General features: G+C 42.9%; 1 protein-coding gene across 1 annotated transcript in view; it reads left to right on the top strand.

The window, feature by feature from the left end:
* The first annotated feature begins 563 nt into the window (after positions 1 to 563).
* hs6st1a (heparan sulfate 6-O-sulfotransferase 1a) overlaps positions 564 to 25,506 on the top strand; it is a 66,220-nt gene continuing 41,277 nt past the window's right edge. The window contains exon 1 of the mRNA XM_074661728.1: positions 564 to 1,490. Within this exon, the coding sequence (XP_074517829.1) occupies positions 991 to 1,490 (500 nt within the window). The 5' untranslated portion in view covers positions 564 to 990. The remainder of the gene's footprint in view (positions 1,491 to 25,506) is intronic.

Here is a 25,506-nt window from a genome sequence, read left to right as displayed (position 1 = left end):
TTTCCCTCAATATGGCCCTAATACTACGTCGAACATTTGCACTTTGGCCCTCACTGCATTAGACTTATATACTATATACTTATATATTGCAATCGTATAGTGCTGCTTGACCACATGACAGTACAGGTGTACATGCACCCGAAACGCTTTGAGGACAGATTGTGACCGAAACGGCCAAACCAGAGATGGTTTGGGGATGCATTGTGACCACACTGAACGCAAGTGTAAATGCAATTGCGTTTTCAATCCACATAAAACTACGTAAGCTTCGGTAGTAATCAAGAGCAAATATTCAAAGCTTCCGCCGGGTGTGTGTGGGGGATCACATTTATATACTATAAACTGCGTTACTTTCATCACAATAATGCTCAAATGTTTTGCGGCTCCAGACAGATTTTTTTTTTGTGCCTAAAATGTCTCTTTTGATAGTAAAGGTTGCTGACCCCTGATCTGGTCTATCTATCTATTTATAAGGCCTCCAGCTATTGGCTGCTGGCGGATGACGCGGTCGTTACGTGTCAACCAATAAATTAAAGTGACTCTCCTTTTCACTCTGTTTTCAGAGCGCGAGAGAGAGAGAGAGCCGCGAGCGAGCGAGCGAGAGAGAGCCGTTGAAAAGGTAGGATTCGCGCTGCATCCTGGGTACATAGCTCCATGGTGATGCAGTGAGCCTGTTGTGTGTGTAGTAGAGACGGGTAAACCAAAGTAAAGTAAACGGGGGAGGGTCGTCGGATAACGGGTTAGAGGGGTGTTTTCAGACGACTTTACAATGCGTCTTTCACGGTGCTGCTGAACGGAGAACGATGACACAACTTCGCTGGTCGTCTCCAAGCGGAATGAGCCACTCTTGAGCCCCGAAAAACGGAGCGGAGGAGCGGAGAGCGAGAGAGCGAGAAGACGATGCTTCAGAAGCCGAGCGCCCTGCTGCCTGTTGTCGGCTTGACTGGGAAATGGTAGCGTACTGTCGGACCCGCCGCACTTGGAAGGAACATGGTCGAGAGGAGCAGCAAATTCTTGTTGATCGTCGTCGGATCCGTGTGTTTTATGCTGATTCTCTATCAGTACGTGGCTCCAGGGGTGATCAATTTCGGATCCCCGCACGGTTATTTCACGGAGGAAGACGAGGGGGACATCTTCCCCACTCCGGACCCCCACTACGTTAAGAAATACTACTTCCCCGTCAGGGACCTGGAGAGGACGATCGATTTCCAAATCAAAGGCGAGGACGTGATAGTGTTTTTGCACATCCAGAAGACAGGAGGGACTACCTTCGGCAGGCACCTGGTCCAGAATGTCCGTCTGGAGGTCCCTTGTGATTGCAGACCGGGCCAGAAGAAGTGTACCTGCTACCGGCCGAACCGCAAGGAGACCTGGCTCTTCTCACGGTTCTCCACCGGCTGGAGCTGCGGCTTGCACGCCGACTGGACCGAGCTCACCAACTGTGTGCCGGGGGTCCTCAACAAGAAGGAGAACAAACAGAAGAATCAAAGGTACAAAAAAAAAGATGTGTGTGATGTCTGGTTTCTTGGTCTGGAGATTATGATGCATTTTGAAGTGTGATTTTTTTTTTTTTGTTGTGGAAATAACATTTTTGCAGTCTATAGTCATATTTTTGAGGAGTATATCTCTGCAACTTTATTACGTTATGATATGTCATTTTAGAGGAGTGTTGCAGTGTGATGTTTGGTTTATCGACTGTAGATTATCATGCATTTTGAAGTGTGGTTTTAGGAAGAACATTTGGAGTCTATAGTAACTATTTGACATATTTTGAGGAGTATATCTCTGCAACTTTTAAACTAGATTATTGTGTTATTATATGTCATTTTAGAGGAGTGTTGCAGTGTGATGTTTGGTTTCTTGACTGTAGATTATGAATCATTTTGAAGTTAGATTTTTGTCAGAAATTTGTAGTCTATAGTCATATTTTTGAGGAGTATATATCTGCAACTTTTAAACTAGATTATTGTGTTATTATATGTCATTTTAAAGGAGTGTTGCAGTGTGATGTTTGGTTTATTGACTGTAGATTATGAAGCATTTTGAATTGTGATTTTTAGGAAATAACATGTCAGAAATTTGCAGTCTATAGTCATATATTTGAGGGGTATATCTCTGCAACTTGGACTGTAGATTATGAAGCATTTTGAAGTGGAATTTTTTAAGAACTAACATGTCAGAAATTTGCAGTCTATAGTCCTATTTTTGAGGAGTATATCTCTGCAACTTTTAAACTAGGTTATTGTGTTATTATATGTCATTTTAGAGGAGTGTTGCAGTGTGATGTCACGGTAGAGAAAGGTACAATAAGGTCACAGTAAACTCACAAAGCTGATTTGTGTTTCTGTCAGATAAATAATCTAATCACACTAAATTAAATCAAAATGTATTAACATTTTCTATCTACTCTCCACACCTCTTACACATCTTTGTCTGGTTTACAGAACAGCCTTTAAAGCAGGCTTATTCCTCCAGAGAGACAATTATAACAGGCCTAATCTAATGGTACATTTTGAAGCATTTCTTCACACACAATATCAAAACTTTGCAGCTATTTTTGGCCCAATTTTATGACACAGAAAAAGTAGTAGTGATACCAGAGAAGATGAAGCACCAGAAGGTGATATAGTGGTGTTATTATAACGCCATAACTGAATACCACAAACGCATTAAAGTTCCCACAGGGATGTACGTATGTTATCTTAAATTAAAGGTGTTTCATCTCACTATGTGGGACAGTTATGGTATGGTTTTAAAATGTAAGTCAATGATGGTGGGTTGATAATAGATGCTGAGAGATAAATGTTGATCCACATTGTCACAAATGCCACAGGAGCTCAACAGTGCCTCTGACAATTGTTGATATGGTGCCACTGAATCACATACTGCGATTCGGCTGAATTTATTTCAGGCGTGGGGAGTGAAATATGTAATACATCCAGGCAACACTTCCTCTCAGTAATAATCCCTTGCTTTGACTGCGAGGTATCCAGACATGACGCGCATTCTTATTAAGTTATAACCCATTTCTTCTTCTGCGCGCCTCCCTATTGTTGTTGCCAACATATTGCATCCCTCACCCAGACATATTGACAGCTGTATCAACTTCCATTTCACTGCACCCTCGTGGTTAAAGGCTATGCTCGTTGAATGGGTTATGTGTCTTTGTATCGCCTGAGCTTGTTCAATATTTTATTTTGGCGGTGGGTGATCAATAGGACAAAGGGTAGGTTGGAAATACGTGGGAATTTAAAGAGTGTTTTCCGCCTCTCTGCCTATCTGTCTGGCAGCCAGGCGCATGGAGATGTCAGGCCGGCTGCTCTGCTTCCCATGGCTGCTCAAACTGGGGATCAGAGCTGCAGGCTGGGCAGGGCTGGGCTGGGTCGGCAGGGGGGAGAGGGGGACCCTGCGGGGGTTTGGCTCCGCTCTAATCCGGGTGATTATTACTGCTGGGACACACACACACACACACACACACACACTAGCGCTGGTATTTGCTTCTGGCGTCAGTCCTGATTCCCGTGGTTTCCCCTGGTCAGAGGTGATAACGTGTCCGGCCATTCTGCATGGCGAGCCGAGATATCACAGTAGAAGCAGGATAAACGGCCTTTCATCACTTTGTGAGCACTGCTTTCAAAGCCTGAACTTGTGTGGATGTGTGTGTGTATTTATGTGTGTGTTTGTGTGCACCTGAAGAGGGGAACAGGAAGAGACAGGAAGGCAGCGTAGATGAGAGAGGTCTAGGTATGCATGCATGGGAGAGGATCTGTTGCCTCTGGTATAATCCACTATCCTATCACTCCTGACAGGAGAAACAAGGGACTACAAGCTTAATAGCACCCTGAAGAAAAACAATGCTGCTCCATATTACACGCAGCTTTACATCCACAAGAAAGAGAAGTGAATCGCTGCAATGAGGAGCTTTGAAGAGAAACTGGAATCCCTTCCTGTTTTTGTTCCTTTTTCGGCCTGCTTTCCTCTAAATGTGCTCTTATCTGGGCATGTTTAAGTCCTTGTGTCCCTCATTGTTTGGCTCCCTTGTGTCACCGTGGTAGTGCTTGTTTAGGGACATTTGTCTTGAGGGCAGTAGCAGTGTGGCGAAGAGGCCGTAGAAAGTGTGAAGAAGATCATCTGTGTTTACAGAGCGGCGGTGAGTGATTTCTTGGCACGGCGTCGTACGCATATAGCTTTAAATTCAGCTGTGCGTATTGTCAGTGTGGTGGAGATAAACAGCCTGCAGCCCCAACCAGTGGTTTTACGTGTCGCACTTTTGTGGAGGAAGTGGTTTGCAGATGCGTTTGTTAACTGAGAGAAACCGAAAACTGAAAACAGCCTATCTAGAAATCTAGATAAGATAAGATTAGAAGAAGATGCAGCAGCAGCAGCAGCAGTTGTAGTGTTTTGAGATCCAGCATCTCTCTCTCTCTCTGCAGCTGTTTTCTCATCCAGCTGTCAAGTGAATTTTGCACAAACGTTTTAAATGCTGCAAAAATACAATGTGAATTAGTACCATTTCCATCAACTGAAAGCACATATATATGCCTTCTGGATGTCAAAAAACACATCCACATGGAGAAAATGGTGAGAACAGATAGAGAAATAGATTCAAGAATTGAAAGTTATTCAGCAAGTTGTAGTTGTCATTTACTGTCATATTGGTTTATGCATTCATTTGATGGTGAAAACAAATATATGTGCTAATGTTTAGACCGGCAACAAACAATTACTTTCATTATTGGTCAACCAGAAGAAGGCCAGAAAATAGTAAAAAGTGCAATCAACTGTGTTGACATTAGGGCTGGGCAATATATTGATATTATATCGACATTGTGATATGAGACTAGATATCGTTCTTATACATTCTTATATTCAAATTAGGGCTGTCAAAGTTAACTGAATAATAACGCTAATTTCTTTAACGCATTAATGCAATCAATCTTTCTGAGGTTATAGTGGATTCAGTTTTAAAACTAGAGTGAAAACACTGGCATCATATGAAACTAGAAAACCTAAGGAATCCATTGGTGTCAACCATGTCATACTAGCCTGTTGTGAAGGAGGCTAAAATGCTACAAATTTAAGCTACATTTTGGCGAGGAAAAACTGGCATGGCTTTTTTCGAAGGGATCCTCTAACCTCAAGATATGTGAATGAAAATGGGTTCTATGGGTACCCACGAGTCTCCCCTTTACAGACATGCCCACTTTTTGATAATCACATGCAGTTTCGGACAAGTCGTAGTCAAGTCAGCACACTGACACACTGAAAGCTGTTGTTGCCTGTTGGGCTGCAGTTTGCCATGTTATGATTTGAGCATATTCTTTATGCTAAATGCAGTACCTGTGAGGGTTTCTGCACAATATTTGTCATTGTTTTGTGTTGTTAGTTGATTTCCTGTAATAAATATATACATACATTTGCATAAAGCAAGCATATTTGTCCACTCCCATGTTGATGAAGAGTATTAAATACTTGACAAATCTCCCTTTTAGGTACATTTTGAACAGATAAAAAAATATGCGATTAATTTGCGATTAAGTATTTTAATCGATTGACAGTCCTAATTCAAGTATATCAAGTTTACTATCATAGACAAAAATCATATTCCCATTTGAGAACCTGGACCCAAAGAATGTCAAAATAAATAATTTAATTCTCAAAATTATGCAAATTAATATTTGAAGAATGAAAATCGACTCAAAGCAGAGTATAATGACAAGGTAAGCTCACCAGTTGCCATTTAAATGACAGAGAGGCAGCCAGCAGTCTGACATTTCTGTGATTTTCTTTAAAGAACATCTCTGAATGTCCACGATCGAACTGTTTTCTATTGATGGCGTAACATTTTCCAGGGCCTGTTGTCATGGCTGTATTATTTATTGATTCTACAGATGGGTCTGTATCACTCTGCACGGTCTCTTCAACATGTTTCTACTTCAAGAGAGCATAAAAACATCTTGGAGACATTGAGGAAATTGGATTGAATACGGTGGTTTTTCAAATTCAGGATCTCATAAATTGTGTGGAGAGAAAAAATGCTACGATGGATTAGGCTCAGTTTGGTCTGGTGACAAATGTGTCAGCTTTTCGAGGGAGGCGCATTAGGCAGCAGCGAGCGGCGGCGAGATGAATGGTCGGTAATAAGAGAGACAGGTCCGTCTTTGATCGGCGATGAGATGAGATCGAGACGAACAGTGGCATTGTGGGAGAAAAGAACTCCCATAGTCGGCAGAGCGCCACTCAGAGTGGATTTGTCATTTCCCACCTCTTCTTCGGGGGATCCCATGGGACGCACACACACTAATGAGAGTGTGAGACAAACAGACCCTAATGCAAGGCCTTAGATATGGGGCTTCTAATTGGTTAAGGAGGTATCTACCGCTTTACTCAAATTAGAGGAACACTTTCAGATGGGGAATACCATCTGTCCCGTGCATGTGCACATCTCACGACTGTGTGTGTGTGTGTGTGTGTCTGTTTTTAATCCTAGTGTGTCAGAGCGTCTTAGTAAGCGAAGTGATGGGGCTAATTTTACTGCCTCTATCTCGGCCCTCTCAAATCACTCCCTGTTTTTTCTCTCCATCTCTTTCTCTCCCGCCTCCTCTTCATCCCTTCTGCTTGCCTCTAAAACACTTTCCCCTCCCTCTCCTTCCATCCTTTTCCTCCCTCCTTCCCTCCATGATGGTGTCACTCTATAATCAAACAGCAGGCTTGCTTTCCGCTTGGTGGCTTTATGGCCGGGGGGCTCACTCTCTATCTTTCTCCTTCACTTTTCTCTCTCTCTCTCTCCTCTTCTTTTTTTCTCCTCTCTCCATCTCTGCCCACTCGTCTTTCTTTCTCTCCTTTGCCATCTTCCTCTCCCGCTCCCTCCGAGCGTGACTACCGCATTAGAGGAAATGTCTTTTCATGGAAGATTTGCTGCAATTTCCAAAATGGCTGCTTTGCCTAATGGACAACTGCCTTGGTTCTAATGAATGATTACATGTATGAGTATGAGGGAAAGGGGAGGAGGAGGGGGAAGGACGGCGGGGGCGAGGAGAGAGGGAGAGATGGAGATGATGAAGAGTGATATGAGGAAGAGGATGAGTGTGGGACAAGAAGAGAGCTGTCAGGGAATGATTGAAAAGATAAAAGATGGAGGGGTGAAAACGTTTAGTTTCATTGCTGGGGAGGGGGCTAGTCAATTAGCACGGTTGTCAAGCGCTGGGCATTACTCTTCTTTCAATGGGTCTGTTTCAGATTCACAGCACAAATCACTGCACTCTAAGATGGCTCTGTGTGTAAGTGTGTATTTGCGCGGCGTGAGAGCGGATGCGCGTGCGCGCGGTAACTCAGCATGGTGCCGTCAGCCAGCCAGCACAACCCAGAATCCAGATGAACTCCAGGAAGCTGCGGAGGCAGCCCCGGCTGATTGGCATATAGTACAAATGTGTGTGGTGGTGTCCGTGTCTATGTGAGTGCATGTGCGCGCGCTCATGTGGAGCCAGGCAGGTTGGTGTTAATCCAATCAGATTAGCCGGGTTTAAGCGCTGGCGGCCAGGCGCTCCAAAGCCGGTTACGTCCGCTCATCCTGCGACTGCGGATGCACCACGTTCAAGCATTCCCAACAAACATTCCCACATCCCTCCAGACAGTTATTCCCTGCTTGTTTACTCAGCTCAGATCATTTTGACTGGCTCGTCTTAGTGGAAACAAGGCGCTAATTGGGTTTACCAGTGGTGACCTAACACCTTACTGTACCTGATGTTAAGCTAGCGTGTGAGGAATGGGCAGACAGCGGCATTAAAGAACATTTTATATTTTATAAAGTGGGCATGTCTGTAAAGGGGAGACTCGTGGGTACCCATAGAACCCATTTTCATTCACATATCTTGGGGTCAGAGGTCATGGGAGTTTTTCCTTGCCAAAATTTAGCACAATGTTGGAGCGTTATTTAACCTCCTTCACGGCAAGCTAGCATGACATAGTTGGTACCAATGGATTCCTTAGGTTTTCTAGTTTCATATGATGCCACTATCTTCACTCTAGCTTTGAAACTGAGCCCGCTACAACCTAAAAATCACAAGTTGCGTTAATGTGCTAAAGAAATTAGTGGCGTTAAAACAAATTTGCGTCAAGGCGTTATTATTGCGTTCAATTTGACAGCCCTAAAAAATACTAAACATATTCTGGTTACAGCCTCTTTGCTATCATTGTAACTTTTACTGGCGAGTCTCGTAGTCAGTAAAAAAAAAGTAGTTTGAAGATGTCATTTGGGCTCTGGTAATTGCTGATAAGAATTTGTTTTTCACATTCTAAACCTCAAAACAAGGGTTTCCTACCTTTTTGGGGGGGGCTTGTGTCCCCTAAAACAAAGCATTGTCTACTTTCAACTCCTTGTCAAAGGTCGTATATGTGTTCAAGTTGTCCCAAGTTCAACCAATATGTAATTCTTCCTTCTCATACTGTTTTATTTGAATACTTTTTTGGCCAGAAGTTATACAAAATTTCCAGCAAATACTTTTTCTTCTTAACATTTTTGTAATCATCCCGCAACCCCTTAGATTTCATCCCTTTTTGTTGTAGATAAAGTTGTTTTGTTTTCTATGTTGTTTCAAGAAAACCTCTATAAATGCAGCTACCACATTTGCAAGTTCAAACGTTATTCTGAATAAAATGTCAGCCTTAAAAGAACACTAGATTAGCCCACCCAACAGCAGATAATGCAGTCAAGCAAGTGGTTCTTCAAGTTTTGTGCTCTGCCCTTCACAATATCGTGAAAGGATGGTTGACTCACACGCAATCTCGCACATAAAAGAGGTGAGATATGGCCCCTATGTGTTTTCCCCTTCAGTAGCTTGAGGAGAGTGTTGACAGGCCTCTCTTCTCGGCTACACCGCCGCTTCCCCTCGAATACAAGAGTTCAACTCCGGTTCAGCCTCCGGTCACCGTAACGTATAACCCAGCATCACAATTCAGAGCTGAGAGACTTTAGCTCAAGAGGATATGTGGATACCTCTGTTGGGCCCCTGGCCACACACACACACACACACACACACACACACATAGGGCTTTTAGTTTGACTCCCTGCTGTACCAACCGTCTGCAGCCATTTTGCAGCAGACAGCTATTTGGCTGTAGTTGATCAGGGATGCAAAATGGCCCAATTAGACAAGACGATGGCGGAGGATTTGGTGTCAAAGCGAAAAACAAAAACGCCTATTCGGCGATATAAAGGAACCATAACGTTAATGAGGTAATCGCTTTGAGGAGGACGGAGCGCAAAGGCAGCCACTCCTCCCGTTCTTACCTTTCACAATAAAAGCCCTAGATATATATTATTCGCAGGTGAGTATTTCACATTTTCGTGTCGTTAATTTGACCTCTATTGGTGGTCTGCGTAGGGTTATCTTTGCTCTGCCTGCAAGCCTTCATTATTGATTAGCCATTATGGATCGCAGAGGGTTTTTCATTGATTGATAGAACTTGAATGACGACAAAGGCAGCGCAGACCAGATCGACTCCTCCCGTTCTTACCTTTCACAATAAAAGCCCTAGGTATATAATATTCACAGGCGTGTTTTTCGCATTTTCGTGTGGTTAATTCGTCACGTCCCCGGTGTGTAAAGGCCTAAAGCCTGTTGGTGAAAAATGCTGATTATCAGAGTATTGTATAGATTCTTGTGTTGTTTAGGAGGATCATAGAATCAACATTAAACTGTCCACAGAGTGCGAACCCATGCGGTCAAGTTGACTTAGGGCTGCTGCCACCATTGATTTGCCCCAGCTGTTTCACCTCAGTGCATAGTAAAGACAGGAAAAGGAGACGGATCCGCTTTATCTCTGACGATCGTCTCTCTTGGTGGTCTGTGTAGGGTTATCTTTGCTCTCCTTTGCAAGCCTTCATTATTGATTAGCCATTATGGATCGCAGAGGGTTTTTCATTGATTGATAAAACTTGAATGACGCCGACATTGAGCAGAGCCTCTCCAGATCCGATCTGGCTGTACGCTGAACACAGAGGGCAGATGGGAAGAGAGAGAGTGCGGGAAAGAAAAGCGAGAGTGATGTGTTTCTTAATCATTACACAGCCTCTGCGACTCTGTGTGTCACTCTGTCTCTTCCACCCTCTGCCGCCGACTGTCAAATGTCAAACGCCCCCCGCCCCCACTCCCCCACATCCCGTCCCCGTTCCCCACGCCACCACCAAAGTGATTCTGCGGCCCTGTGGACAAATAACCGTGCGGCGAATGATTAGCACACATTTCTATGGCTGGTAATGAGGGGCGCTACGGTGCAGCAGCTCCGCCAACAGGATTACTCCCTATTGATTAGCCTAGCCTAGCATTAGCCGTGCTAGCTAAAAGCGACTTGAGTGATTAGCGGGCATTTCTATAGTGGTTAATGAGTGGTGCAGAGGAATGCTATGGTATGCCATCCATGAGAATGGGATTACAGGCTATTAATCAGACAAGAGGCTAGCTGAAGTCATTAGCCGGCCCCGCGGCAAAGTCAGGGGCTGATCCCAGTTCCTGGTTTCTAAATCCGGTTTGGCCTTGTCTGTATCATGTGGTCTCTTGCTACGTACATCGACCCTGAGTGTCTGTCTCACCCACACCCCATGGTGTCCTATTCTCTTTCATTGCACTCCCTGTCTTTTCCCTGCGTCCCTTCCTCTGTGATGGAGAAGGACGGAGAGACAGAGAGAGAAAGACATCCCCGGGGACTGCTCTCTGCATCCATTAACAGCCAGCGCTGTCTTTTCACGTCCCTGAATGTGACGAGTCCAGACAGGATGCGACCCGGGAGCTTCTCTCAGTCTGAGCACTTCTTCATTTATTTGTACACAAACAAATAAATGCATAAATTTTCTGCATGCGTGTGTTTATGAATAAATGCATCTACTCACGACGCTGATGTGGGAGCATGTTTGTGTGTGAGAGTGAGCAAGAGATGGCCAACGGAGGCATGTGAACGGAGAGGAGAGGCTGACAGGCGTGTTAATTGAATTGTGGGAAAAATGCAAATCCCGTAGTGCCTCTTTGAATTAGGGGGAGGAGTTTTTACTGATTGGGACCGTCTCCTCTTTGGGAACACACACACAGTAGGCTAACTTTTACCAAATCCCCAAAAAGGAGAATGAATGATAGCGTTGTGTCTGCGTCCTTCCACGCCTCACCCCGTCCTTTTCCCATCGCTCCTCTCCATTTTTCTGCTCATCATGCCATCCCAGCACTTCAGCGTCCTTTTGTCTGTGTGCATGTGTGTGCGTCTGTGCATGTCAGCGTCCCACCAGAAGAGCTAAAGCGCTCATGCCATTCATGGAAAGACAGAGGGAAAAAAACAGAGATTCTTCGTTCTGCTACACTTGGTTTGTCTGCTGCGCTCCGGGGGAGAGCTGTAGATCACCAGAGTTGCTGTGTGTGTGTGTGCGTGTCCCCTCCGCCTTCATTTGTGCATTCAAGCAGGGGTTGCATGTGTCCGGGTGTTTGCCGTGTGAATGTGTGGCCTGTGTGATCTGTGTTCGCAAGTCTGTATGGTGATTTGATGTGTGGGACTGTGTGTGTGTGTGAGTGCAGATGAAATGCGTCACTGTTGCTTAACTTGCTGTTCTGTCTCTTTTCATACCTGGGGCTCAATGATGTGAGGAAAATAAGTTTTTTTTTCTGACCAATGTTGGTTAGGGCTGAGACGATTCTCCCATCTCCCAATTCAATACTATCATGATACTTGGGTGATGGTTAGATATGTATTGCGCTTTTTTTATTTCTGCTGTGAAGTTGGGCATTTTAACATGGGAGTCTATGGGGATTGACTCCCTTTTGGAGCCAGCCTCAAATAGCCATTCGATTTAACTGCAGTTTTTGGCACTTCTGCTTTGGCTTCATTTCTTGGACTTGGAGGTTGCCGCTTGATCTGAACATATGCGAATGAACAATGCGACATACTGTTGAGAAAGGCTCTGTTCCAACGCTGGAGGTTTAGTTTTTAGCGTTGTTATAAAATGTGATCTTGAATGAGGTTTTTTACTTCTGTAACAGAACAATGAAGTTCCAGTTTTACTTTGGCTCTCTGTGATACAGAGTGGTGCTCCTTTCTTGGGGGGGAAACCCATCTTCATCTGAGCATAAATAGTACGGACTTGAGCGTGCAGAGAACATATTAACAAGACAGCCTCCATGCGTTTTTATTTAGTAGTTTGGCCAATTCATGGAATTAATGGTAATTAAGTTCAGCTGGCCAAATGTGCTGCAGACAGTTGTCTTTATAGGGCAAAGGGGTTGCCAACTGTACTTTCACTATGCCTTTATTACATCTTGTGAAGGCGTTGTTAATAATGTAATTAAAATGTCTGTTGGGATTTCAAGTTGAGATTTTGATATGATGAATCACCCCGCCGCATACACAATCTCTTGTGTAGGAGGCAGATTTGGTCAAATAAGAGTTAAATAAGTGTGTCACCTCATCTGGAAATCTCGACACGGTCCATTGTTGAGTCAAACTAGAAAAAGTAGGCCAGGCTTCTCCTGTAACGGCAGTAAAGAGCAATTGAGGGAGCGAGGGAGAGCCACCCTGCTGAATAAAGGTCAGTGTTAAAGCTAATCCAGTTATACTATTCTTAGTGTCTCTTCACCTCTTTGTCTCTCGCTGCTCTGCCTCATCCTCCTCCTCCTCCTCCTCCTCTTCGCCCCACACAGCTCTGTGGATCTGGGCCACGAGCATGTCGTTTTCACCTTTTTCTCCCTGTATACTTTTATCTTTTACTCCACCTCTGCTTCCTCCCCCCCCCCACGCATCTCCCTCTAGCTCTGTCAAAAAAAAGTTTCACTTCTTCCTCCTCCCCGCCACCACCCTGTCGTGTTGGGTTCCCAGCGCGTGTCAGCTTCCTCCAGAGAGAGGAAGTGATGTGTCAGGAAGTGCTTTTATCTGCCAGTGATCTGATCTGATGTGAGATTGAGATAAACACGGGAGGAGTGTAGTGTTCGCTCTCTCTCGCCCTGGAGAACTGTACGATAGAGAAGCCCTCTTTTTTTTTTTTTGCCTGCGACTGCTTTTTTCCTCGTGTGCACCGACAGAAAAATCTGGTGGTCTTCGGGTGATTGCCAAATTACAAAGGGAATACTTGAGAGTGGGTCTTTGAAACCCGTTCAGCCCCTCAACTCCTTTAAAAAGACCTGCTGTGAAACCTGATAAGAGAAGTTTAGGAAGTGAAATCACCAGATTGATCCCTCGCAATATGTAATATGTCTGCAGACAGCCTTGTGTTGTCTGTCAAAGTGTCTTTGAGGAAGAAACTAAACCTCCACCTGTTCCCAAATAAATACAGTGAAATCTATTAGATCACTTTCAGGAACTCCTACGCATGCAAAGTACACTGTTGTGACATCCAGAAGACTAGTACATGAAAATAATACAAAATATATCAATATTTCAGATTTCGCCTTGGGTTGTCCTAACAAGCTCATAGATTGGCTGTTTAGAGTTTAATAGGAAGGGAAAACCTAATCCCACTGAGGCCCGACTATTTCAGGAGTCAGTGTATTGTCTTAGATTTAAAAAGCTTCTCTGTGTGTTATAGTAGATACACAAGACGAAGCAAGGCTAATACACATTAATCACCTTTATGTATTGTGCTGTTTTATTTGGTGTCTTTGCTGTTCTGTGTTTTTTTTGTCTACCTGCCCCAGGCACAACTGATGCAAATAAGCTACTAGCTAATTCTGGTGCAATTACCTTTTAATGTGCACTGCCCCTGCAAAAATGCACAATAAAACAAATCAAAATAAATCAACCACTCATAAATGTCAAACCAAGCCAGATATTTTTAGATAGTCTGTCAACTTTATCTGGACAACTTGTTTCGACAAGGGAGGCTTGCGTAATTGGCATGGAAACTGTCCTTCAACTAATGGTTGCACTCTCTTTATCATAGCTCCCTACCAGCCTGACACCCGTTCACACATACAGACTTTCCCTTGGAAACTGAAGCACAGTTGTTTTCTACTTCACTCAACTATGTAAAACTACAACATGGAGTAAAACCTGGTCGTCAAGGCTTCCCAGCTCCATATGATATAACTTTAACAAGCTAACAGGACTTGAATAAAAGAAACTATGTATAGAAACACATCCACTTGGGAAATTTACTACTTACATACGTGTCAATTTTACGCTCCAGTCTTTTCAAAATCAAATTCCGTCTTCACAGGAAACAACTCGAAAAGATCATGGTTGGGGTTAAAATAGCACCGGAAGTGGCGTAACTTAAGTACGGCAGCTAGCTCTTTGAGTCCGTATGGCTGAACTGGGGGTTAGACTGAAAACGGGCCTGTGTTAGTGGGTGGGCGGTGTTTCAAGTACTGGTGAGACATGACATACAGTATGATCCCGTAAGTCCAGTTTGAGTAATAGATCCTTGAGTTTGTACGCTTATCCCAGACCAATGCACTGCAGTTTATAGTACTCGTATATTTTATCTTTGGCTGTAGTGATCGGGAGGTAAATATGGCTTTCACATTACAAGGAAATTTACCAGGAATGTACACTTGTTTGTATTTGATCGGCGACCACAGTGTCTTGATGTGGGAGGTTGCATTGTGGTCCAGCAAAAGTTGAGCAAGGTTCAACTTGCTAGACGACCCTGTGTTGTTTTCACACAGACATAAATTCAGCCTTTGATATCTTTTCCCTCTGATGGAAGGCAGACCTCCCAAAGTGCCCGAATACTGATAACATGTGTCTCTGGTGGATAAATCAGTAAGCATCAGCGACCACACACTGGTGATGAACAGTCTGAGATATTTGAATCATTTAGTCATTGGGTTTTGCTTGTTGTCAAAATTCGGCTTGGCTGAGTATCTCTCTTTCTAATTACTGGACAAATCAAGCCCAAACAATGACAATCAAACAGCCTTCTGTATGGCTGCCTGTCAAACTGCTGCCATCTAAAATTCATATTGTCTGCAGCAAACAGGCACAGCGGCTGGTATCGTTCCCAGATAGAAGAGACATTCTTGTTGGTGGTAGCTCAAAAGTTTCCAACAAATGTGACCTTACCACCACGGAGCCTTTTAAAGCCCCGAGAAACTTTCAGAGGTCAATGTGTCATTGTGAAGCAATGTGTGCCCAGAAGGGATTGTGTTAGACTTTCTCCGTCATTTTGACAGACAGGGTCGTAAAAATGCTGTCATAATCTATTATTGCCCATCATTTTAATAATTTTTTTTCATGATAATCAGACATATTTAATACCATTTAATTTTAATTCATTTCTTAATAATTAATATACAGAACAAGCTTATAGATTATGCATTTATAAGGGCACGGAGAGAAAAGATGAACAGAGACAACGACCATGCAGATGAATGATTTTAGCTCTGCTGCCACACTGGAGACTTTATTTGTCAGAGCCACTTCAGCTAAAGTTTTGAACTCGGGGGAACATTTCTCACAGGAAAGTGACGAGAAGTCGGCAAGACTCTCTGAACGAAGGATTTCCTGATCCTGCAAGACCCGTAGTGGTCACAGAGGACACGCTCCAAGGCCTCCGGTTCGTAGCTCTTCAACGCCCTGTCAGCACCCAGATAGGGAGATCTGATCTGTCAAAATGATGGCCGGCCTTCAGGTTTTTCTTCATTGTTAAAAAAATTCTGTCAATGACGGAAAGCGATGCGACTTCTGGTGCCCAGGCAGTTCCCTGAGTAAGGCTGCATTAACATCAGATCCGGCAGTGTGGCGAAAACTCAAGTCTTCCCATTAATTTTGAATGGGGGTAGTGTGTTTAGGCTCAGCAACAGCAGGGGGTGCCGGAAAAAGCGGCCTGTGGTGGAAAAGTAGAAACAGAAGCAATTTTGGAGAAACTCAACAACAGCACGCTGCAGTAGCCAATCACATAACCGGCGATCTGGAGCTGTACCACCCAGCCATGAGAGAACAAAAGTCCTCGTTAGTTCAAATTAGGTCTGTCAAAGTTAACGTGATAATGCAACGCAACTTGCGTTTAGAGTGAAGATACTGGCACCAACCATGTCATTGTTGGGAAGGAGGTTAAATAATGCTCCAAACTTGCGCTAAAGTTTGAGTTAACTGGCATGGCCATTTTTCAAAGGGGTCCCTTGACCTCTGACCTCAAGATATGTGAATGAAAATGGGTTCTATGGGTCCCCACGAGTCTCCCCTTTACAGACATGCCCACTTTATGATAATCACATGCAGTTTGGGGCAAGTCATAGTCAAGTCAGCACACTGATAGCTGTTGTTGCCTGTTGGGCTTCAGTTTGCCATGTTATGATTTGATCATATTTTTCATGCTAAATGCAGTACCTGTGAGGGTTTTTGGACAATATTTGTCATTGTTTTGTGTTGTTTATTGATTTCCAATAATACATATATACAAACATTTGCATAAAGAAAGTATATTTGCCCACTCCCATGTTGATAAGAGTATTAAATACTTGACAAATCTCCTTTTAAGGTACATTTTGAACAGATAAAAAATGTATGATTAATCGCGATTAACCATGGACAAGCATGTGATTAATCGCAATTAAATATTTGAATCGATTGACAGCCCTGTATAGAATATAATAGTTAATCGTTGCAGTTAATGGGCCATTAAAGTGACTCTCCCACACTGCCATACAATCCTGATCTGGTTTGAATGCTTTTTTTAAACAGGGAAGTCAGTTAAAAACAAATTCTCATGTACGCTGACATCCTATCGAAGGCGTGGGAATAGAACTAAAAAATATATTTAGATAAGATGGTAAACACATATAAACAAAGAAAAATCCCAGGGTCATAAGACTAAAAGGCTAATCATCTGCAGATGGCAACGGAAAACCACAACAATGACTGTAATGCTACAAAAATACAAGAAAACCACCAAAAGTATTTAAATAGGGTGGCTCTGTGAGAGTAATGTTTCAATATCCCCTAAGCAATCTGATGGTTATTGTGTGTCCGTGGCAATAAAAGGAGGAGAGTAGAGGCATAAAAACACAAAGGCCTCCAGGCGGTCCCTGTAGTCCAGAAGCTCTGTTCCAGAAAGATGTCAGTCCGTCATGACTTGCGTGATGCTGGCCTTTTGCATGTTGAGCGCCACAATGCAAATACTCCGAGGCACTCATGCAAAAATGCAGACCACGCTCTCTCTCTCACACACACACACTCACTCTCTCTTTCTGCCACACACATTCAGCATCCGTCCCTCGCTGACTTTATGGATGTTCACTGTTTGACGTTTTCCCCTTGTTGAATATACCCCCCTCCCTCCTGCCCTGTTTTTCTTCTTTCCTCCCTTCCTTCCTTACTCCCTTCCCTCTCTGCCGTCTTTTGTCCGGCATCTCTTCACGCTTGACCAGCCTTGCTGTGACTCTTGACTTCAAAGAGCTACTTCATTCATCAGTCACTCATCAGCGAGAGAGGGCCATTCAGCGCCGCGCTAAAAGAGAGGGAGGGGACGGGGAGTGAGTGTATAAAAAAAGAGGGTGAACAAGTGTATGAAAAGAGGGCACGAGAGAGAAAGAGGATCCGCTCTTGACCGCGGGGAACCTCGAGAGTCACAAAAGCAAAAAAGGGGACACACTCCCACACATCTACACACACCATACAGACTCACTCACAACACTTACACACTCTTTTTTTTGTTTTTGTCCTGTTGGGTGTGTGCACATGCAGCATACATGATCCCTTCCTCCTTTTTCTGTCTTTCTATCTCGTCTTTCCTTCATTCTTTTCAGTTGAGCCGGCAGTACAAAGGGGTGTCGAGGCCTGTTCCATCCCGTAATCCCTCACCGCACCTGGGTGTGTGTGTGTTTTCAAATCCTTGCTACACAGCGGCCACTCTCAAGTATTTCTAAATCTCGCCCTCTGTATTTTCATCGCCTTCGTGCTCACTGACATTCTCCCTCTTTTTTTTTTTCCATTCCTCTATATTTTGAGGTGGCTTGCAAGCTAGTTTTCAGGTCAGTGAGAATTGCTATTGCTTCCCCTCTCAGCTGGAGTCTGGCTCACACTCAACTGCACACAAACACACAGATATGCACACAGGGTTTTTTTGTTCTCTTTTGTGCGAGTGGTTTATACGGACATGTGGTTGTGTGGTCTTGTGTACACGGTTGCCTGACTTGTAAAGATGCATTGCTATTAGGTGAGCCAGGTTGCTTTTCATCCGTCTTTTGTCTCTTCATTATTCCGTCGTTTATTTGTTTTTCTCCCTCAAGTAATAAGTCATAACTGGAAGTCTGTCACGCTCTGAGCGGCGCTCGCCTCAGTCTGTTTCTGTGGCTTTTCACTTTCTGTATGGAGGATATTTCTTTTATGACTCACCTTGTTTGTGTGTGGGCATGTATGTATGTAAATCTTTTGCCCGGGTTAACCTCAACAAACGGGTTATGATGTTTATTGCCAGAAAAATAACTGGTTTTATGTAAGAGCACTTATTGTGTCGTTTGTCTGGACAAACCAGAAAGCTTGATTTTTTCAGATCATTCCTGTTCCTTTCATTTTGGCAACCAAGGACACTTATCTTGTTATCTTTTAGAAAGTGAAAGTATATTTACATGCTCTCAAGTAAAACTGCAACCAATGATTACTTTCCACTTACTTTCTTCATGAATCATTCGAAAATGGTGAAAAATGCCCTTCACAATCTCCTAAAGCCCAAGGTGGCTTCATGAAATGGATTCTTTTTTTCCAACCAACAACCCACAACACAAAGAAATTGATGAAAAGGGACTCAAAATAGTACACTATTCATTTTCCATCAGTCAGTAAATTGACTTCATTGTTTGAGTTCTACTTTATACCTGTTTGTAAGTCGAATGGCAGATATCGTAGTTTGGAATGGATTTTACCTTTTGTATGCCCAAAAGGAGAATATGAATAGGTTAAGAGACAAAAGTGCAGCTAACACTAATATTGAATTTCAGTTTGTCATCCAATGCAATTAATAAATTCTACTTTTGTGACGCTTCTGACATTCAGGTTGTGTCGACACTGTGGCACACAGGTGTTAGTTAGACTCTGATAATGTGGGAGCTGTATTTAGTGGAAGTGTATGTGTGTACACTGTATGTCTCTCACTCTCAGGTACCGTTAGTGTTCATGTTAAGACGGATTGATCAAAAAGAGAGTCTTACAATATCGGCAAAGCGTTTCAGAGATGGAAAGAAAATATTGCTAATAGTTTAGCTACTGCTTACCACAGCCAAAGGCTCACGGCTGTGGCCACGGTTAGCAAAAGGCTAAATTATTAGCAACATTTTCTCTCCATCCCTCTAATGGTTTAGTCTTTTAGCAACATTTTCTCTCCATCTTTCTAATGGATTAGCCTGTTAGCAACAGTTTCTCTCCATCTCTCTAATAGTTTAGCCTGTTAGCAACATTTTCTCTCCATGTCTCCAATAGTTTAGCCTGTTAGCAACATTTTCTCTCCATGTCTCCAATAGTTTATCCTTCTGCGTGAGCGGTGAGCTCGCCGCTGAGGTGCAGCATCTGTGGCGGCTAATTGCGGTTAGCAGAAGGCTAAGCTAAACCATTAGCAATGTTTTCTCTCCAATGTTGTAGCCCGCTAGAGCCTCGAATCACAGTTTGTCATCTCAATATCAATTCTGGCACCCAACAACACAGCAAGATGACATTTTCGATGTGTAATTTTAGCCTACTACTCTGAAGTGGTTCGTGTTTGGCTCCGGTCTTTCCTTTGTTTGGCCTCCAGCTAACAAAATCATGACGTCGGCTATAAAAGGGATCTATAAAGAAACATAACAATTAAATGCCCGTATGCATCTAAAAAGCCTCAAACAAGTCAACACATGACAGGTTGTTTTTGCATTTTTAAAGTTTGAGAATACAGGTAAAGAGGAGGAATTGCACCCACTGAGAATCCATCAGAAATTTGGCACGAGAATTGGTGTGTCCACTCCCCACACACGATCTTTATTAGGCTTCACCATCACGGACACACACAGGCTGCCACGTGCCGGTGCACACCAGCGGCCACAAAAGGCTTTGAGAGAGCAGGTGTGGAGACATGCATGAGTCACAGGTCTTAATAAAGCAGAGGAGGTGTGGAATAGTTAATGAAACACCTAGTCATGTTTTTGGTTTTTGTTATTCTGATTGCCAGAATGAGAAAGTGTGGGTATGTGTTTATGTTTTTCTGCGTGTAAGGAGCAGCTGCACATACATGGAAATAAATGAGTTTTGTAAGTATTCATCAGTGTAAATCAGTGTGGGAATTACATGCTCGATCCAATGCGGTGAGTCAGTCGGGCTTTTGTAAGCCTGCAAGTTGAGTAACGGGCCTGCCCTGACATGCCTCAGCAACATATAGACACATAGAAAGCACATTAACCTTACCGCAATAGAAAAATGGAGATGGAGGTAGGAAGACAGAGAAAGCGTTTAGTAAAAGCGTCATGGAGGAGGAAATTGGAAGCGAGGGATAATTGCGTTCAAGTAGGCAAATGGAAAGAGAGGCTGGGGGAGAAATTAGAGATGGAGTGAACAGTTGGAGTTAAAAAGCAGAGAGCAGAGATGTCGTAAAAAAGGAGAAAAACAAGAGGGCAAGAAGGTGAGGGAAAGTATCTCTTCGTCTCCCTCTCCTCCCCCAATGGAATGTTAATCAGCGTAAAGAGGTCAGCCCTTTTGGCGTTTCAGAGACTGTGTATGTGTGTGTTTGTGTGTTGGGGTGAAAAGGTCAGATGTGGTGTTCTGGCCTTTTGGAGCCTTGTCTGAAGTGCTTCAAGTGAACTGCAACCAGGGGTCCATTACAATGTCCTTTACAACTTTCTTTATAACGCACTCCCAGCCATAAACAGTTCTTTGATTCATCAGTTTTGACAGCATTATCATTATAATGAAACAGGTCTAATTCCAAGACATCCAATATTCCAGTTTTGGAGATAAAAAAACAATGCATTGTTCATGTTTTTCATTTATAAAATACTAATAAGATACCGTCTTCTGTTTACAAGTTGTCTTCCTTTCTGTCGCCGTCTGTCAGAATTGTGTGAGCAGCTGTCGGCTTTTTAAAAGCATGGATTTATGATTTTTAAATCCAAACTCTCAACATCTGTACCTGCCTTCTTTTCTCCCCACACACATCTGAAAGAGTGTTGCCAGTGGGTTTAACGTTGGCAGGCATACACAGTGGGTTGTAGATCACAAAAGAGCCAAAGGATCAAAACGTGTCATGCATGGCAACGATTTCAAATGTATTGTACATTTCATATTTTTATTAAAGAGGTCTGTAAGGTTATTTTAGGTCACTTATAGCCTCAGGGTGAAAGAAAAGGCTTGCATACTATTGACAAAAACATCATAGTTTTTTTCCTCTTCTGAATTGTGCTACATTGGCGTGAGTTGCATCGCATTTTGACACAGCTTTTTCCACACTTAAATTTAAATTTCACTGCTTAAAAATAATACACAATGTATAAATGAAAGTGCGGTCTTGAGACTGCGTTGCTTTAGGATACGCTGTATTCCAATGAACTGATGGATTTTCTCCAGCATACATCTTTGTTTATTGGCCAGAAGATTCTTCACAGCACCAAATTAAGTTGTGTAGGAAGCTGTCTGAAACCTTTTTTTTGCTTTTAATAAAAAGTAAAAAAAAAACGTACAGCCTCAGGTGATTTGGAAATTGCAGCAGTCGGTATTGAATTGCCTTTTCTTTGTATGATTCATCGTGCAGTCCCAATACAGAGGCAGGTTTTTGACTTGAAGGTTGCAGTTATGAGAAATCATAAAATATAAACCAGGGAAAATTGTCTGTGCAGTTCGGTGTTAAACATAAGTGCTGAAGAAAGGCAGTAACTCAAAAACTGTAATACAAATGATTTATTAAAGCTGCTGTAATCAGTATGTTTCTATTAACAATGGATCAGATTAATACTTGTATGTATGTACTGCAGTTCCCTTCAGCTCTGTCAACTCTTTTAGCATCTTGCAACTCATTATTATGGTTTTCGCACCAGAACATGCAACATACAAGCAACTCTGATAAACCCACTGTACACTGCTTCCCAGCACCAAACAGCAGACTCACAAAGTTAACGACTAGCTGGTGAACATATTGGAGAATTTAACAGCTAAAAAGCCAGATATTTCCCTTAGAAGTTGGTGGAGAACAAAGCAGAGCTAAAAGTAGACCTAATATTCAACTTACATTCATCAGGTGGCGAGAAACACAACTCCAAACGAATGCTAATGTTGCTAATACTTAAATAAACTCTCTTAACTTTAGGATAACAGTTAAGCTGTCCTAACTTTGACTTTTCCACCACTTTTCTTCTGCTCTTTGGACATAAGAGCTGTCTTCCTCTTCCTGTCACTTGTCAGTGTACTTGTTTTATGGCTACTGGATACGGTGGATACTGTGTCTGCTATCTTAGCCCACTCTCTTTCTTTTATTTCACAAGTAAGCGTTGTTGTAAATTTCCCAAAAAGATCTTTGGATTTTGTTTTACAGATGTTACCAACACCTCTAACTCATCTGTCTTGAAGTTAAATGACCGTCGGTGTTTTAGCTCCATTTTGTTACACGTTACAATGCATGTTTCAGTCTGTTTCAATGAGGAAAAGTATCGTTGGTTGCTAGGTAACAGACATAAAAGTTGATAAGTGATGATTGAGTATTTAGGATTTCCTAACCTGAGATAAGATAGGATGAAGTAAGATAAGATAGGATTCCTAAAGTTAGCTTGGATTTGCTTCTGTAGTACAAAATTAGGAAAAAAATCTTATCTTAGACTCTTCCTATCTTAACTTAAGACTTAAGATAGGAAGTTTCTGTAATATGGCCCCAGATGCCTCGTGGTATGTGTCCACAGCAACAGTCCTTTCCACGCTTCCCATTCATTGTCTATGTAAGCAGCCATGCAATGCATTCTGGTAGTGTGGCGGCGCGATTCGAGAGACGGGGCATCGCATTGGCCGCTCCTCATTTGCATAAAGTTGAGGTCTAGGCTACTTTATGCAAATCATGGGCGTCTGACGTGACTCGCCGCCTCTGGAAACTCCCGAGGAACTTTTGAACTAAGTGTTGTCGATCTAAAATGAAGACAGATTCACCAACTGCATGGCTTATTTCTCACTTCAAATGTTTTCAGAAACACTTTTCTGTGAACTATTTTTGTGATATAAGAGAAGAAAGTTTCCAAACGAGCCACGTTGGTTCCTGTTTGAAAGCTGGGAACAACAGCCCACAAGGGAAAGCGTTTGTCCAATCAGGTGCCGAGTGTCTTGTGTCTAGTGGCGGCCCATCAGGCATCCAATGCTGGGAAGCCAGGCGATCCCTCGCAATAAAAAACGCCCCTGGGGACATGCACCATCAGGCATAAAGGGTCAGTTACAGCTCCATATATGCTTAGAAATTACATGTTACCAACACACACAAGTTGTGTATTGTATGTTGTCCCCTCTTTATATACACAAAGTAATTGTGTCTAACTCTTCTAGATTCCTGTTGTGATGCAGAGTGGGTATCAGTAGTGCCGAAGTGAAGCACTGGACGTGATTTTGCACACATAAAAAAAGAGCCATTTTGTCCTGCATTTTATTTTGGAGGCTGGATTTACTTGGTCAGTCTTCTATCACCAACTTATTTTACACATTTCACACTGATTGCTGAATTTCTTGGGTCACTAGTCTGATGGGAAGACTGCCAGTTTGTATCGGTCTCCTTAGCTGAGGTCATTTTTACAGCTAAATCACTTGAAGCAGCTTTTTCAAACTAGAAGTGTTTTCCCTTATTTCAGTTTATTGGGCCGTATAACAAATTGGGCCGTGTAATTTCATTGGGGACCAAAACAATCAGACCAGGACCTTGTTGAGGAGGCCGACTCAGTACATCTCACTGCACCTCCTGAAGTAAGGATCAGTGAGGATGACATCTTCTAAGCTATACACAAGCACTGAACAGTATGGAGGAAGCAGAAACACTTTCAGAAAAATAGTCACGGTGGTTCAATTAGCATTTCAAGTAACCGTATTGTAAACCCAAGAAAATTGAATAAAAAGGGATGTTAATTATTCCGAATCTCATTTCATAGACAGCGGGATGATCCTTTGTTGTACATTAGGACGACGACGAGCATAATTTCTAAGGGGAATGTGGTAATCAGTGCAGCGATCCACATCCGCAGCAGATGCTGATGCTTCATGTTTGTTTAGCTGTTAAGGAAGTCCTCTCCAGCTACAAATATCTGACTAACAAAGAAACGAGGATCAGGGGGGTCGAATCTGTTCCTTTCAGTCATCAAAAAAAGTTTTAAGAATATAACAAAGTGACTTCATTTAAAATTGAAATTAAAACAGAAATAGCCTATTTAGACTAATGTGCTTTGCAATCCTATGCCTCACAAGGGTCTGTATTTTGTTGCTTTACTTCAGCTTTTGTTTACATTTACGCACATCGTGGAAAACATACTAGTGCTATATTTAATCACACTGACACCGTTTCACACCGACCTTCTGGTTTACGATGAAGGATTATTGCAAACAGTTCAGGTGGCGCTCACTTTCAGTTTTACCAGTGGGCAACCTCTGGGTCTGAGAAGTGAAGCCAATAGGGAAGTGCCTTAAACTTGCATTCTTTCTAATAGCCAGCAGGGGGCGACTCCTCCGGTTGCAAAAAGTAGTCTGATTGTATAGAAGTCTATGAGAAAATGAGCCTACTTCTCACTTGATTTATTACCTCAGTAAACATTGTAAACATGAGTTTATGGTCTCAATCGCTAGTTTCAAGTCTTCTTCAATACAGCATGAAGTTCATTTAGTAAATTATGGTCCCATCTAGAGTCAAATAGACCATAAAGCAGGGGATGCTTTAGGGAGTGGCTATCTTGTGATTGACAGGTCGCTACCACGGCGTTGTTCGGTCTGGAAGTTGTCCGTGTAACCCTTTCACAATGTGTTTTCAGTTCATGAAAGGTAATATTACAATTTTTGGTCGCCTTAAAAACATCTTATTCAGCGTTCGGTTGTACTTAGCTCCACCCTCTCGTGTCACTTCTGGTTGCAAAAAAACAAGATGGCGACAGCCAAAAAACCCAGCTGGCGAAGACCAAAATGCCGAACTCGAGGCTCAAACCAATGGGTGACTACATCCACTTCTTATATACAGTCTTTGGATGACACAATGTTAACTGATGTAAATTCAGTTGGGAGTTCGGTTGGGCCTAGTTCCACCAACGTGGAGACGGGCAAATACCAAGATGGTGACGGCCAAAATGCCGAACTCGAGGCTTCAGAATGCCAGTGCAGAAACCAATGAGTGATGTCACGGTGACTGTCAACTTCTTATATACAGCCTATGAGTTTTACCTCAAAATGAAGTGCTTCAGATAATCTGGCTAAACTGTTGGCTCGGTTACAACCTGTGTGATCGTTTTATCAAAGTTATCCTTAAATTAATGATAGAAAGCAGCTTCCAAACTCTTCCACAATCGTCTCCCCGTGCTTCATTGAATTGAGGTCGTTCCCCACTCCCGATCCACCGATCTGTGTGTTAGCTTG

This window comes from Sebastes fasciatus, chromosome 15, assembly GCF_043250625.1.
Source record: "Sebastes fasciatus isolate fSebFas1 chromosome 15, fSebFas1.pri, whole genome shotgun sequence".
In the NCBI taxonomy this organism is placed as follows: Eukaryota; Metazoa; Chordata; class Actinopteri; order Perciformes; family Sebastidae; genus Sebastes; species Sebastes fasciatus.
This window is presented reverse-complemented; position numbering and strand designations above follow the sequence as displayed.